The sequence below is a fragment of the Pteronotus mesoamericanus genome, unplaced genomic scaffold, assembly GCF_021234165.1.
Source record: "Pteronotus mesoamericanus isolate MK-2021 breed Mesoamerican mustached bat unplaced genomic scaffold, CSHL_Meso_final contig_457, whole genome shotgun sequence".
Classification (NCBI taxonomy): Eukaryota; Metazoa; Chordata; class Mammalia; order Chiroptera; family Mormoopidae; genus Pteronotus; species Pteronotus mesoamericanus.
In genome coordinates this window covers 505,526-522,726 of record NW_026555168.1, presented here as the reverse complement: position 1 = coordinate 522,726, position 17,201 = coordinate 505,526, and the positions used below count along the sequence as shown (strand labels likewise).

Below are 17,201 nucleotides of genomic sequence, written 5' to 3'. Positions count from 1 at the left end.
AATCTATATGCCATAAGTCTAAGGGAGTCCCAATTAAATCTTCATATAAATAATAAATCCTGAAGATGTAGCCACACACTGTAACATGAATTGTACCCTGGCTAATACCTGTTTTGCTGTAAAAGCTGACGTTGATAGTTACGAATCATCCGCCTATGACTTTCTTCATCAGCATTTATGGTGCATGATGCTGGAATAGCGCCAACCTAATAAAAGACAAAACTACTAATTAAAAGGCAAATCCAGAAACAAGCAATAAGGTATTTAATATGAACTAAAGTTCTATATTTAACTTCCATATAGCTTTATTATTATTTGTTTATAAAAAAGATTGGCACTTCCATTATTAAGAAATGATATCTTCTACCATTTTCTTTTAGTGCCAACCAAGTCCAAGAGCTCAGCATACCCAGTATATACAAATTATAGTCACTATACTGGCACTCTCTAGAAGCTGAGAGATAAAAGCCATTTGGTTTGTATAAACTTATATGTATACATGATTATAAGAAAAAAATTACCAAATAAGAATTAGAAATGCATTTTACTTTTCTGAATGCTAAGATTACTTATATTTTCTTGTCCCCCTATTATCTATGTAGGGATGAGATTTCCCAACATCCTACCCTAGTCTGTGGAGTTCTTTTTCTTTTTTCTTCTTCCAGCTGAGCCCTGAAGCAATCAGCTTCTAGTCTTAACTTCTGTTGCTCAATTTGTTCAAGTAATTCCAATTGCTTTTGCTTCTGCTCCTCTATTTCCATTATCTAAGTAACAAAGAAAACTATTCATCTATTAACAACAAACTCATGCCAAAGTTTATACATTGAAAAGAAACAGGTATTATCCTCAATAGTACCAATTACCCTAGAATATTATCTGTTATTGCTACTGCCAGAGGGGGGAAGGGAGTGAGACATGGATAAGGGGGGAAGGAGAAAAAAGAAAAGAATTTTAAAAGAGGCAGAAAAAGAAGAAAAAAATAAATACATTAACTATTTCTAGTTCCTGGGAGCACAGGGAAACTTTGATCATCACTGAAGAACAACCTCCAGAGAAGTAGCAAACAATGTTCGGCCAAATTCTGTGTTCATTTCTTTAATTTTGCAATGTGCTCAGCAAGAAATGACAAAGAAATTAAATGTCAAGGCCTCCTCACTCTGATTTCCTAGGCATACCCATAAAGGAGTGTAGTTACCTAGAAGCCAAATAGTAGTACAATGAGAAAATTCTGTATCTTTTCTGTCAGGCATGAAACAGATGGTCAGACAATGGCACAGGAATGATGCCTAAACCATAATATTTACAGCAACACACACACACATGCGCACGTGCACACACACATCCAAGTAGTAAGAACACATGTCAAAGCAACTAAGTTTCATGAGGACAGGGACTGGACTAGACTGGTTGCCTGCTAAATCCAGCACCTAGTAAAGTCCCTGATACATATGTAATACATAATAAACCTTTACTGAATAAGTAGAAATATGAATGTATGTGCAGTTTATTAAGAGGAACACTTCTATTAGAAGTAATAAAAAATAATGTTGTTTTCCAACTAAAAAAATGCCTCAATCTGAAACTTCACCTATTTCTAATCAGGCAACAGTTAACACCAATAAGTCATCAGGCCACAGGTAAGTTCTTATCTTCATCTTCCTTACTCTCCCTCACTCACAGGAGCCCCTGAATTTCGCTGTTTACAGTTCTGTAGTACCTCTAGAACAGCACCATCAATACAAAAGTCACTAGCTATTTGTGACTATGTAAATTAATTCAAATTAAATAAAATTTAAAATTCAGTTCCTCAATTACACTAGTCATATTTCTAGTATTGAAATATTTAACAGTCCCTGTAGCTAGACACAGATATGGAACATTTTTAGTACCAGAGAAAGTTCTATTGGACAATACCGCTTTAGCATACTGATTAGAAAACATTTACTTGAGAAGAAATACTCGCTCATAGAATTTGCACTCCACAGCTGACTGGCTTAGTAATAACCAGCCTCTTTCAAGGTAATTTGTATTCAAAAAAATCTTTTACTAAAGTATATGGGACCAAAATTATAGTTAAGATGGTTGAATTTATATTTTTCTTCTGAAATACTATTTTTCAAAAAAATTTTGCAATTACAAAACTCAGTTGAGTGTCCAATATTACAATAGGGACTAATTTATTCAGCAAATATTTATTAAGTACTTACTATGCATAAGGCATTGTACCAGAAACTATGTAGAATAAGTTGAAGTTTTTAAAAAAGTCTCCAACTTTAAAAAAACTGAAAAATTTCATAGGGAACATAAGATATATACAAAATATAAAATACAAAACAGGGCTGAATGAGTAAAACAAGCAAAGATGAAGTGTCTTCTATCAGCTGAATGTGAAAGTCAAGGTACAGTAAATGGTATCAAACGTAGCCAGACATTAAGGCAAATTTCACTGGTCAAACAAAACTATAGTATCTACGGGAAGGAAAAAACCTTTAAAAATAAAAGTTTCAAATTACCTGTTTCTGTCTTGCTGCCATTCTAATTCTGGCTGCTTCTTCTTGGGGATGGAGTAGTACTGAACTCTTAGCTACAGTTGTGGTAGGTTCATTTATTTCTAAGAGGATTCCCAAAACAAAAATTATTGTAATAATTTAGAACTTTGACACTGCTATAATGCTCTTTATTCATTCATTACATATAATTTTATTAGGAAAAGGACTTGAAGAGCCAAGCAAGTTTAATCTGAGGAAATAAATAAAAACAAATACCTTGTTCCTTTTTAGAGTCTGCGTCATATAAAATTGGTTGATCTTCACTTGTAAGTGGTCCAGAGTCAACTGTTATCGTATCACTTTCAACAACTGTAATAGACATGTTATTATGAATATATTATCATTGTTAAGCTTAAATCTGAACAAAAGAAACAAAAATCTGCACTCAGATTAACAATTCAATCTTGGTCCACCTGAATGTCTTATTTAAGATCCAGTCACCCTCTAGATGACCACATATTTTATATATGAAACTTGAGCCTAATATGAAGAGACAGATGGAAGACTAAAATTGTAAACAAAAAAGGAAACATAATAGAACCATTACGGAGGCATGCTGACAGCTTCAAACACAATGGAAAAGCGTAAAAGGAGAATAAGCAAGGCATCATAGTTTAAAGAGAAGCTAAAATTTAAATGTATCTTTGACATATTTAGTTATTGCAATTTTTATTACTTATGAAACCAGAGCAGAGAAGAAAGTTAAGAAATCATAACAGGGTAGCCAGAAACTCTGCATTAAGTGTTCATCCAGCATCTACTTATGTGCTGCATGCCAGGGCCACTGTGGTAAATAAGAAATGTCCTCAAGGAGGTTTTACAGAGTTAGTGGGATAGAAACATATATAATTATTCTAGAAAAATACATAAAATTAGAGACTAGGATAAGTACTATATAAAAGAAATAAAGGGTTTTACAATAGAGTATTGCAGGGGAATCTGAATTAAACTAGGGCTCAGATGACATTTCTCTTAGGACAGGACACTTAAGCCGACACCTGAAAGGTAACAAAGAATCAGCCATACAAGCAGGTGTTAACGCCCTATGAGGATAAAAACAACTTGGCCCATTCAAGAAACTGAAAGAGGATCAATATACACGGGATGTAGTTAAACAAGGGGGAAATGAAGAAGAGGCTAGAGAAATTCTCCTCATACAAGGCCTTTTTCAAAATAACCTGGTTGTAAATTGAAGATGAAAGAGCCCTCTTTTATTGCAACATCGATGGCCACTCCCTTTTACTGCCTTTGCTGTTTGCCCCTTCTCTACCCATTTTCTAAATGCTAGAGTCCCTCAGATGGTCTTCTAAGCCCTCTTCTCACTGAATTCTTTCCCCTAAGAGTTCTTCCATACCCATGGCTTCAATTATCATATGTATGTCTCACTTCCAAACTTATCTCTCTTCCTTTAAGTTACTCAATTAAATAAATAAATATTAACTGAACACCTTTCATGTGTAAGGGATAGAACCCAGATCCCTAGGCTCTGGGATATAGCAATGAACAAAATCAAGTTTCCAGCCTCATGGAGTTATATTGTGTCAAGATAGAGAACAAATACGCAAAAAAGTAAATTTATGGTCTATCATATGTTGATGAGGGATATGGAGAGAAAGCAGGGTTAACTGGGATAGGGACTAAAGGGGAGGGGAGGGCGGGGTGGGATGGGAGCTTGCTGTTTCATGTGGCGTGGTAAGGGAAGGCCTTACTGAGAAAGCGAAAGCTGAGCCAATACATGAAGAGAGAGAGTGAGTCATTAAAATATCTATGAGCACTCCAGCCAAAAAGACCAGCAACTGCAAAGACTCGTGAGTCATGTTTTCTGTGTTTGAGGAATACCGAGGAAGCCAGCGCCTATGGTCGGGAAGGTATAGAAAAAGATGGAGAGAAAGAGGGAGAGAGAAATGACGGGGGAGAGGTGTGTATGTGTGTGCAGATCACTTATGGGTATGATGTCACTGTAAATACTTTGGGTTTTACTGAGTGAAATGAGTTGTTGGAGGGCTTCCCCGCAAAGGAATGATATGAGCTGATGCACATTTTAATAGAAGTGCTCTGGAAGGAGAGTCACTAAAGTTTTTCAGTTTTTGTTTTTTAACATTTATTGCCTTTACGTAGCAGCATTATGTGCTCTAAAATATTTTCTGGATGTTGACCTCTATTCTTTGATTTTTCAGGAATGAGCATATTTTTAAGTAACTCAGAAGGGGATTCTGGATTACAAAATGAGATAACAAACAGACCCACCTTGTTCCTGCCCAGAGGATAATGTTCCCTCTTTGACAGCAGTTGTTTCTGATTCAATTGTTGGTGCTTTACTCTCAGTTTCACTAGAAGTTGTAATCATTTCACTTTCATCCTCAGACACAGATTTAATTGTCCAGAGAGATTTTTGGTTTCGGATCTTATTTAATAACTTTTTAAAAAGAATTTTTGAAGGGAGCTGCTGGGTTTTCATTGCCAAGGGAACTAAAAGAAAAGATAAAAACTTACTCAGCACCTATTATATACCTGGCAAATTATGCTATCTTTATACTTAGTTACTGCTATAACTACTAGTTAAAACAAAAGTACAACTTTATTTTTCTCATTATTTATAATTTAACAGTATGTTCAATGCTATTCAACCCCAATCACAATAACTTTTTAACTTATATCTAAATAAAGCCAATAGAATTAAACTATTTCCCAACAATATGCATTCAACAAAAATTTCAAGCTTAAAAATGTGTCAGGAACAAGTTTATTCTGCTTGTTAAATGATGACGGAATGCAAACTTCTGAATCTGTGAATAAGATTAACTTTGAAAATATGTGCTATAAAGTTCTATAATCTAAGCTAGAGGAGGGTCTTAATTATGGCTCTGCACTTAGTAGAATACAGAGAAAAACATTACTAGTTATAACTTTAGAAGCTAATTAAGTGTTCCCAAATTATTCCTGGTACTATCTGGGAAAATTTCTCCCATTTATCATCATAAAGACAGCCCTTGAGTTTAAAATTCTTAAGGTGTTTCCTCAAAACACCCTTTCACATGAGCTGATAGTATGATGCCAAAATTCAATACAGTACTAACAATTCTCCAAGGGACAAAACTATTTCGAATAGATATTCTCTGACTTAAGGAATAAAATTTAAGCGATCTGCAGAGGCTGGTCTAGTTTTGTCTGTTTTTGTCTGACCCACATTTTTCTTTAACCTTTCTAAGGTTTAACTTACAAACTATAAAGTGCACAAAACCTAAGTGTACAGCTCAATGAATTTTATATATATCAATGTAACACCATCCAGATCATTATGTAAACCACTCCCAGCACCTAGAAAACTCCTTCATGCCCCTTCCAGTCACTCTACCACTATTCTGCTAAAGATAACCACCATTCTACTTTGAGATCAAATGAACTTTGCCTGTTTTTTCCTTTAACTTCATATGGAATTATAGTAGGTATTTTCTGCCTGGCTTCTCTCACTCACCATTAGTCTGTAACTCACTCACTTTAAAGAAATAAATTAACTGACAATATTTAAAAATAAGGACGTTAAAAATAACAATATTCCTAAGTTTTTTTGAAAAATCAAGAGTTGGCAACACCAAGCCAGCACTCCCAAATGGAATCAGCATGAGTTGATGCGGAACTGTCCCTTTAGATAAGGCAAGACTTGCAACCCTGTCAAACTAGAGATCTGAATGATATTCCCAATGGAAAAAAATTAAAAGAGCTGGACGAAATAGTAAAGTATCTTCTTAAAGACTCTGATCTGGCAAAAAAATAAGATTCTACAGGGGCCAGAAATGAAACTTAAATGGGAATTCTGGAAAGGAACGAGCCCTGAAACCATATTCCGAAATTTATGCAAACCACAATAACCTCACACTTTGTCTGCACAGCAGTGTGGGCCTAACATCAGGGATAATACCTAGGGCTCTCCCTCAAGGAGTCCAATAGGAGACTCACATGAAGTTGGACGCCCAAAGGGCTACCTATTCACAGTGTGAAGTAGAAATGTTAAGAAAGCCTGAATGATTTTGAACCTAGGCCGTACTAGTAGGAACAGGGGTAAAAGAGATCAAAATGAAGATTTGGTCTCTAAGGAGATATAGAGTAAAAGAGAGGGAAGCATTAGAGGTAACTCATTGGTCGGGCTTGGATAACAGCAGCCTGTGGTATCATTTACGAAGGATGAAGAAGATAGACAAGTTTCAAGAGGCAAAAGATAATCAATATACTGTTAAGACACTGAGTTTTAAGTACCTGTGTGACAGCCCAATAAAAAGGTTTAGAATGGTGAAGATAAAGTTGCAGTGTAGAAGAGATCTAAGTGCATGCTACGCATCATTACACATGAAGTGCCCAGCTATAATTAACACAGTAGGACGTCTTTGGTGCTTTGTGAAAATCTAAAGAAATACTGACATTTCAAATGAATTTAGAATTAAGCATCTAAACCAAATAGCCTAAAAAATCTTCAGACTATATGTACATATCAATAAAAGAACTTTCCTCCTATGTATATGAAAATGATCTTTAATAATGGAAATCTGTAAAAATACTCTTTCTTCCTTTCATCGTTCCTATTAGCATTAGTCACTGTTTGCACTTAAATTAGACCAAAGTTTTCTAATTGTTGGCAAACGATTAGCATTTTGTTCTATGAAACACTGTAATGTTCAATTCTGAAGAAGTTCTTACCGTCTGCTTCATTAGAACATATCATTTCAGCAGCTGTCACTGGGGGGTTTTCAGTTTCATCTAAATTTTCTTGTTCCATTGAAAGGTCCAATTCTTCATCTTGGATCTGATCAGTCACAGTGGGCAAAGGCTCTGGTTCAATGTGCAAAATCAGGTTTCCTTTCACCTCTCAATAAAGAAATACAGAGATATGTTTCTATTCCAAAATGACTAAAAAGAACTTGAGCATAAACATTTAAATGCCATTATAGTTTCTAAGTCTAAAGTATGACCTCTTCTTTCAAGTGGACAACTCATTTCAAAACAAAAGCTGCTTCATCAATACAAATGTATTTTCCCACCAAAAGTTAAAAGCATCATTTAAAGTTTATGGAAAATATCTTACTCCTGTCTGCATTGTACATGTCTTCGAAGGCAAATTCCAGCTCTCTCTGCCAGTCTTCCTTCATTTCACTGCGTTTGTATGGAAGTTCAACTAGCTGTGGGGGCATCTGTGCGACAGTCCGTCTCCGACGTGCCAGGTCCTCTTGTTGTAGCTGTTTGAGTTCTTTCATTAGTTTCTCTTGGTTCTTCAAGAATAAAGGGAATTGATTAGCAACAGCTGAGTCACAAACTGGACAGTAACATTAACAGTGAGAGAAAAGTGAAGAAATCATGAGAAACAGGGCCTGGGGTTCCCGTCCCTCCTCTACCATTTGTATGACCCAAAGAGACAGTAATTTATTCATTCAAAAAATATTTACTAAATGTCAGATACCATTTTTGATGTTAGAGATACAATCCCACCCCTAACCTAGAGACCAACAAACAGGGAATTAGTGTTGTTATTAAGTATTGTACTCTAAGATGGCAGGTGGTCCTGACTAGGCCACAAGCTTCAAAAGTTACAGTTCTCCTTTCTCAGAAAAATCATGACGTTAGGTTCTATGTAAGTTGCCACGTAACTTATACAGAATGTCCTGCAATGTACTCTGTACCAGTTCTCCATGAAGACAGCAACATATACCAGTCTCAGGTAAGCACCAAGACCCAGAATGGCAGTGGTCTAACAGATAATACTTGTTACTTCAGACTGTTAGGAATCATCATGATTCAAGTGGATCTGTATGTATCTCTTTAAGCATAAAGAGTCTGGCTAATTTGGAAGTTAAGCAAGAGTTTCAAGTACCTGTGAATTCTGGTGGTGGAGGCTACAGAGGGAGCGTTAGAGACCTCTGATTCCTTGGGATGAGGATTTAGCCAGATAAAAGTGGGGAGGAGGAGATGGAATACAATACAGAAATAACCACCACAGCACCAAAGTATGGAAATGAAGGCATAGGGTATTCAGAAAAAGTACGTTGTTCATGTATAGCTAGGACACAGAGGACAAAGTTATTCAAGGAAAAAATATAAAGCTAAAAAGGCAAGTAGAGGCCAAACGCTAGTTACAATAGACACTAGGAGGAAATAAGAACCCAGGGCACAATGGTCTACAGTAGAAAGCTTCAGATGGGGAAAGGAAACGCTCTAACTGTAATGAGACTGCACAGCTGTGATGCATTTTTGTACAAGAGACACTAAGTCTACAAAAAGGTGGACAGCCTGTATAACAAAGAGTCAAGTGATAACATACACATACTACTTAGTCTCATGTAAAGTTTTAAATGTTTTATCATTTAGAGATGAATTTTTTTGCCATGCCCTGAAAAAGAATCAAATTATGAACAAATTCATTTATGTTAAGTTTCAACTATCTCATTAAATTAACTTCAAAGTTATTTGAATAAGTATACTACTTCTGGCTCACTGAAAACTTGGCTTATTTTTCTACTTGATTACTTATAATAACAACTCCCATCACCAATGGCATTTACTGTGAACTTACGAAATTCGAGGTACAATTCTAGGGGCTTTATTAAACTCACTTAATCCTCACAAAACAAATGACGAAACAATTCAGAGGTTAGCTAACCTGCCTAAGGATCAAACAGCTAAGGAGGGAAGGGACAAAAATCCAGGCTGACTATGGAGTCCACCTATTTTACCATTAGACACTACTGATTTGTGGAGAGGTTTACAGTGCTTCCACACTTTTTTTTCTATAGGTTTAAGCCTTAGATGAGAGTTACTGATAATAATTCAGACATTCAGATATTTTAGCCATAATTTATTCCCAGTTTATGAAAGCTAAAATTTTATGGAGAAGGTCATAATTCAGTTCAAACTATACAAATTAACTGTAGTAAGATGGGCATTTTACCAATAAATTTAATTTTAAAAAGACAGGTATTTAATTCCCAGAGAAGCACTTAAAAACTTGCTCAGATGAGCATTTAAAACATCCAAATCATGAGTCAAATTTGGAACATAAAATCAGACTTTTAAAAAGATGAATCATTTTCATGCTGTTTCAAGAATAAACCTTATTTAATAGGCATTACAAAAGTGAAGCTAAAACTGTTAAGCCAGTTTTCATTACGTGTATTTTGCAGGTTTGCAACAGTCATTTTCAAAGCTCCTTGACAGCAAGGATTATGACTCTACCTTTGAATCAACACTGTGAAGCCAACATGCGCTTTGCTCAATAAATGTTTAATGAATTGAATTCTAAAACACAGAGAACACAAATGCAATTCAAATAATTAGAAAAGCGATTCATTTCTCCTCAGGCTATTTTTGAACTGATTAAAATATTTAACTTTTAATAAAATTGTCATTAGTAAAGATGTTAGAACAGCAATATACTGTAAGTAAAAATAGCATCACCCATTTGAAACAAGAGGTAAAAGCTGGGAAATTTGAAGTCTTATGACTCAGAGACTCTATTTTTTGCATTCTTCATACCTCCTGTGGGCCTATTCACTAATAAGTTCTGCAATGCTATTGGTTCTGCAATGCCCTGAATTTTATTCTTACTGCCCAAACTCAAAACAAGATTTTACAAGAATGCTTTAGGAAGAAAATCCTTTACAAATTTGTGTCAGTGCAATTAGAAATTCAAACAAAAATCTCATTGAAATAGTGGTCACAGCCAGAATTTAATTCTTACTTGAGCCAAATGGATCTTTTTCATTGCCTGGAAACCCCGTACATGTGCCTTTTCACTTTGTTCCATTCTCTCCTTCGCTGCTTGTTTTTGTACTTCTTCCAGTCTTTTAGCTTCTTCTTCAGCAGCCAAATGAGGATCTGGCTAGCAGTCAATCAGTAATATTTTAGGCAATTTAAAAGTATAAAACAAAGAGATAACAAAGAACCCCAAACCTTTAAAGTCATGTTTTTCTACTTATATAAAATTAGATAACAGTTGTATTTTTAGATGCCCACAATTATCAATAGCATGTATGAAAAAGATGAAATTGTTAAAGTTTTACAGGTTGTTCATTTCAAACCAGATTATACTATACCAGTGATTGTCAACTAGTGTGCCACCAGAATTTTTAAAACATGCAATAATTGACTGTTTATTCAGGTGCACTGACCTCTTTTCCCTTAAGACTGTCAAATAAAAAATGACAACAGCCAACACAACAATAGGCATCTGGCATGAATGAATCAAAATTGTACCTATATTTTTGTCATATTGGCAAAAAATATATTTCTTGATGTGCCACAAAATTTTAGTAATTAGTTTATAAGAGTGGGGACTCCCAAAAAACAGAATTATCTTCTGGAGGGCAGGTCCCTTGAGGTACAGGCTTCCCTCGCTAGGTGAGTGTTCTAGGAACCCAACTGTATCAGTGTACCAGCTGGCGTTGTTGTGAGAGACAGTGTTCAGCTTCAGTGAATTTTTTGAAGACTCTTTTAGCGTATTTGCCCACTTCGTGACAGGCGATTTACGAGTGCACCTGCCCACTCTGTGCTGAGTGTTCAGCGGTTTTTGACCAAAAACAGCATAACCCATGCCCCACCCTCCCCATTCACCCAATCTCACCCTGAGCCTTTTTCTGTGTTTCCCCAGATGAAAAAAGTCCTCTCTCAAAGGGAAACATTTTGCCAATATGTCCTCTCTCAAAGGGAAAGGTTTTACCAATTTGGAAAAGGTGAAACAAAAAACAGCAGAAGCACTAAAAGGCATTAATACGTTTAAAAACTGTTTTGAGCAATGGAAAAAAAGTCTCGATAGGAGTGTTGCATCAAATGGAGAGTACTTTGAAGGTGACTGAAGTTTACACATGTAAGAGTAAATACACAACTTTTTATAAATAAATTCCACATTTTTTGGGTCCCCCCTCACATGTGCTGAGATGAAAAAGGTTGAAAATCACTGAACTACACTCATCCAAACACATTTCTTTCTCATTTTTTGTTAAGTAAAGAAATCCCATTGAAACAACTAATGTTGAAAGGTAAACACCCACTAAGCTAGTAGTAAAGAAACTACAAACATCAATGGTCATGAAAGTCATTTAGGGAAGCACTGAGGTTTGTCTTTCATTTTCAGCCAACATCCACTCTTGGCTTCAACTTCAAGATGGCCAAATTCCCAAAAACACCTACTTTAATATAATTTCTGGTTTCCTAGAAGTTGTGCATAACCAATGATTATGTAATTGTATAGTCATCATATTCATGAACATAACAATAGTGATAATAACAGAGGGGAGAGGCACATAATCTGATTATATCTGAACATTCACTTTCAAGTAAACAGTCTAAATATAACTTTAAGTAAAAATCTTATGTATTATATATGCTAAAGTTCTATTGGTCAGGAAAAAAACCAAAAAATTCTATTGGTCAGTTGAAACAGTGATTAATGACAACAATGAAAGCTATTAAGTATGCATGTAAAATTATTTAAAACTCTCAAATAGTGAAATAAATAGGTAGAAACTGATGTTAATATATTAAGAAAGAGTGCACTGTCCAAACTTCATGAAAAATATTGTTAAATTGTTAAAGTTTTAAGCCAATAAATATTTATGCAAATCTAAATATGCCAGACAAAACAATAAAGATTTAATTAAACCAAAATTATAATTTCCATAAAATTACTTAGTGCATTAATATACATAACATTAAACAACCTTTAGGAACGATATTTCATTCCACTTAGGCCATGATGTTAAAAAAAAAAAAAATAGTTGGGAATTCTTCATGCCATTTAAGGGTAAATTAAAAGCAGAATGTCAATTCTGGTAAATCAAAATTTTAAGGGAGGGAAAATTTTAAAATATACAACATTCATGATTAACTTATTAAGTCCAGACACAATGAGGACTATGAAGGATATAAAGAAAATAAAGAGTTAGAGAAAAATTAGGTACCCTGAATTTTATTCTTACTGCCCAAACTCAAAACAAGATTTTACGAGAATGCTTTAGGAAGAAAATCCTTTACAAATTTGTGTCAGTGCAATTAGAAATTCAAACAAAAATCTCATTGAAATAATTGTTAGATTCCCTTTTCAGTAACTTAACTCAAAAGGTATGTAAAATTTGTAAAAACTGTGAATCCTAAGCAAAAAGTCTTTTGAGAAAACATATTTCTAAAAAACTTCTTCATGAATTGTAACCTGCAGTGCACAAAATAATAAATATTATTATTTATCTTGTACAGATATTTAGATCAAAATTTTTTTGATTAATGAATTTAACTTTTCTGCTTTACTTATCTGCAGACATTCCTGGGTCTCACAGCAACCAATATAATGGCTCTGATTGGAAAAATATTTCTAGAATAAAAAATTCATTTTTAAACTAGGTAACTGTCATTGACAAAGGATAAACAAGCATGATGAAGACCATGAGTAATTTAGGAATTTCAAGTATATGACGTTTTGTTTAGTTGTGTGTATAAAAAGTAAATATAGCAAAACACAGAGAATTACTGGCTCTAGCAGGAATATAGCAGGTCACTTTCATCATTCTTCAGCCAAAGACAAATTTAGTGGCATACAAGAGATCTTAGAAGTTAGTTAACAGGATATTCAAATCTATAATACCAGCTCTTACAATGTTAAAAAAGCTGATTGAACAAATGAAACTAGTTTATTTGCAAAAAGCTAATTAAGAAATAACCAAAAATATATGCAAAGAGTGCAAGTATTTTTTACAGGCTACCTGCTGCAAAGATCCTATCTTTCTATTCCAGGAAAGATGCTAAATTATTGTGCATGTGATATAAGGTCAGATGCAGATATAAACACAGACGTAATTTTCTTATCATGAAAACTAAGCACATTGTTCCACTGTCACATTTTAAACCCAAGGTTTAAGGGTAGAGTTTTCCTAGGTGGTGGTGTGAAGAAGCAAATAAAAGAGAATATTAGAATGCATTAATTTGTGGTACTGCTTCTATAAAACTGCATTATAACTACTGATCCAGTCTTCAAGTCTGGAAAGTGAAGAGGAGGTATGTCTTTTAGTTACTATCAGGGGAAAAGTTTAGTAATTTACTCTAACACCATCAGCTGTATCCTACACTAAAGCTAGAACAAAAAAAAAGGTCTTTATCAATCTTAATTGAGGTAAATCTATTGAGTGAGAGATAAATCTACATAAAACTGCAAAAATGCAGTAACCACAAGAGCAAGTTAGCAACAGACTGGTTATTGCTCCTGTAGTATAATAATATTGAGGTTGTGACAACATTTATAATTTTAAAATCCCAGGATTTATTCTTATTTCTTATAAGTTAATTCTATGATGATGCTGCTGCTCATTTTAGGTCTTGACCGAATATTGATTTTAACACCTGCTATTAAGCAGTCAACCAAAATGTTTATTTGTTGCATTCCAAACTCCATATGAATGCTATATTGAAAAAACTTATTTTCCTAGTAGCCCAATATATCTGACATGAAAAAAAGTAAAACCTACTGTTACAAAGAAATAATTATAGTAACAAGAGAGCACGTGTCATTCTTAAGACTGGCAAAAAAAATTTTAAACCATAATATTCCATATAGACAAGGGTGTAGTAAGATGGCTATTCTCACAAATTGCTCACGCTTTTTAGAGGCAATTTAATGACCTATATTAAGTATCTATAGCTAATGTTATAGTCTGGAACCAGTGATTTCTATTCTAGGAACCTGTTCTAAACACAATCGGGTTTGTAGAAAAAAATGTACATTATATTTGCATCATTTACAGAAGAAAAGATTGAAAAATGGTTAAGTAAATTCTTTGATGTAATATTAAGTACTTGCTAAATATGTTTTGAAAAGTGTGTATATATATTTATATAGAGACTATAATGAATTCTTTAATGTAATTAACCACATTTCCTTTTGATGATAGACTCAGAGGTATTTTTCTTACAGTTCAAGCTTGTGTGTATAATTCCAAAATTTTCACAGAGCATGTATTATTTTTTTGATAAAAGTTTTATAATATGCTATTTTAAAATACAACCTTCTAAACAGCCAACTCCTTTCATTCTTATCAAACTTCATTCACATTAAACAACATGTGATTGAAAGCATTTCTGAAAGATTTCAAAATCATTATTACTCAATGATGGTTAGTAGAGTTGTTCAAATTTTGACATCTGGGAACAACATACAAAGAACCAAGATGTAACTCAATTCAATGAACAGAGAAATAATAAAGTGAGGGTCATGAACAAATATTAAGTCAATCACCTGTTTTGTGTCTATCTCTCTATTCACAAAAGTGGAAAGATGATGGTAGGTAGAACTACTAGTTTTCACATTAGAAATTCTCTTTATTTCAATGTTCTGAAAAATAGAACATAGAAAATAGATTGTTAGATTAACAGCATTAATTTTCATTTAAAGCTGGATCCAATACAAAAAAAAACAATTCTGTTTTCATCAATTATCTTTATTCCTACTTTCACATGGGATCATGTGCTGACTTTTCATTAAACTGGAATTTAGGTTTAAAATCTAGATGCTGTGTAGTTTAATATATCACATCAGGAGGCACATGGTAAGTTGCTCCACTATTACTGATTCCAAGTTTGATCATTTGGTATGCTGGCTCATGCTCACTGACAGGAGAAAGTCCTCTTTTCTTTTTTCAAACAGAAGTAGTCCAATGAATAAATGTAGAAGGATGATAGAGACCTTTCTGGTGCCACAGTATGTTCCAGATTACTTAGTAATTGAAGAGAGAAAAATACCTTTATGATGACTATGTCTTGTAGTCACCACTGCAACCAAACCAGACAAATACAGAATACGAGAAGCTCTAGTCTCTTCAAACTATCCCTTCAAAGAGTCTGAAATAAAAGACTTGGCTAGGGTTGGGGGAGATGATGTCCTACACTAAGAGACCAAAAAGACAAAACAAGCAGAAGCAGTAAGTGAATCTTGACTTAGATCCTTGTATTTAAAAAAAAAAAAGCTGTAAGATAAGATAATTTAGGGGCAATTGGAGAATTTTGATAGTAGACTAAATATTAGATGGATTTAAGAAACTAATGTTAATATTTTTAAGGTGTTATTGTGGCTTCATAAGAGAACATCCTTACTCTTACAAGAAGCATGAAGAAGTATTTAGGGTGAAATATCATCTTTATAATTTACATTCAAATGTATACATAAATACGCACCATTTGAAATCTACACAATGCAAATAGCTATTCACTGTACTCTTCTAATTTCTCTGCATTTTGAAAATTTTCATAATAAAAAGTTGGGAGCAGGGGATAGTACACATCCAACATATAATTCACATTTCCCAAATCATGCAGAGAGTTTTTCTGGCTTTTTGTAAACTTTTAATTTTGGTTTGTTTGGGAACATTAGAAATAATGACAAAGGTAAATCAAGGCATCGTGGATAAAATACTGCCTGCCTTTTACACAGGACCGAGGGAGTGACTGAAATCTGACTCTTCCATTTGAATCTTGCTTGGCTGGATCAAATGTTGCATGGCAGATGGCTCAACATAAAAGCAGGAAGGCTCACAACATGAAAGGCTTAAGAGGCAAATATCAGATACTTATGATGATCACACATACATAAACTATACCTGAATACACAACTAAATTAGACATCCCTGTATTTGTATAGGTCTTGTCTTTTCTACTTATCTCTTTAGATCCAAAGAGCCATCTCAATAACCACAAAAAGCTGATGTGAACAAGAGAATCAATCAATACCTATTAAAATTAATTTCTACTTCACTTAATAAATTAAATGTTTTTTCAAAAATAAGCTCCAAATCACAAAAGCACACATTTTACTCCCATAGAGAACTCTCTCATCATTTTACGTAATCTTGTGTAAATTTATTAACTTATACTAACCTAATTTCTTTATCTTATTACATGGTAACTGTTTACAATGGCTAAATCCTGAATGTGGAAGTCTACAGAGCAAATAATCCAGTTGCTTTTATTTTTTTAAAAAGGGTATTTTTTTAAAAACAGCCAAACTATTCAGTTTTTTTAAAAAACCAGAAAGATTACAGGTTTTCAAACTATAAAAATATATTGACACAACTGAGGAAAACTGAACAAAAACTGTTTTAGAAGATATTGGGAATATTAATATTGTGCTAAAAAAAAAAGTCTTTATACATCAGAGATTATGCTTCAGTATTTATGGGTAAAGTGATAACTAGTATTATTTTTAAATACTCCAGATATACTCATGTGTTACTTGTACAATTAAAATTAAGTTAAAGTAAGTGATATTTTGACCTGTACTGAATTCTAATAGTAAAGAATTATTACTATACCCTAGTTCTTCTTAACACTCAAAGTAATTCACCTCAAAAAGAGTTGGAGGAGGAGGTGGCAGACTTGTAATTTTGGCAGATCTCTCTTTTTCCACAAGCAGAGCTTCCTTTCGAGCTTTTATGTGCCTTAAAAAAAAGATGTCATAAATTACTTTTTCAGATAATATTACAGTACAACCCTTTAGGTTAAAAATATAAAACTCATAGGATCTCAAAAAACCCTCCAATCTGATCCCACAGGCTCAGTTTATTGTTTAATAAACACTCTATACAAAGGAGACATGTAAGAAAACGTTTACCAAGTCAAAGACATGTATCTAAA

General features: G+C 33.9%; 1 protein-coding gene across 1 annotated transcript in view; it reads right to left on the bottom strand.

Moving 5' to 3' along the window:
* CEP295 (centrosomal protein 295) overlaps positions 1-17,201 on the bottom strand; it is a 45,235-nt gene that overhangs the window by 21,098 nt on the left and 6,936 nt on the right. Inside the window, exons 5-14 of the mRNA XM_054577700.1 lie at positions 16,912-17,005; positions 14,812-14,907; positions 10,273-10,413; positions 7,627-7,810; positions 7,242-7,409; positions 4,797-5,018; positions 2,766-2,858; positions 2,514-2,611; positions 627-764; positions 109-206 (exon numbers count right to left, since the gene is read on the bottom strand). Coding sequence (XP_054433675.1) covers positions 109-206; positions 627-764; positions 2,514-2,611; positions 2,766-2,858; positions 4,797-5,018; positions 7,242-7,409; positions 7,627-7,810; positions 10,273-10,413; positions 14,812-14,907; positions 16,912-17,005 — 1,332 coding nt within the window. The remainder of the gene's footprint in view (positions 1-108; positions 207-626; positions 765-2,513; positions 2,612-2,765; positions 2,859-4,796; positions 5,019-7,241; positions 7,410-7,626; positions 7,811-10,272; positions 10,414-14,811; positions 14,908-16,911; positions 17,006-17,201) is intronic.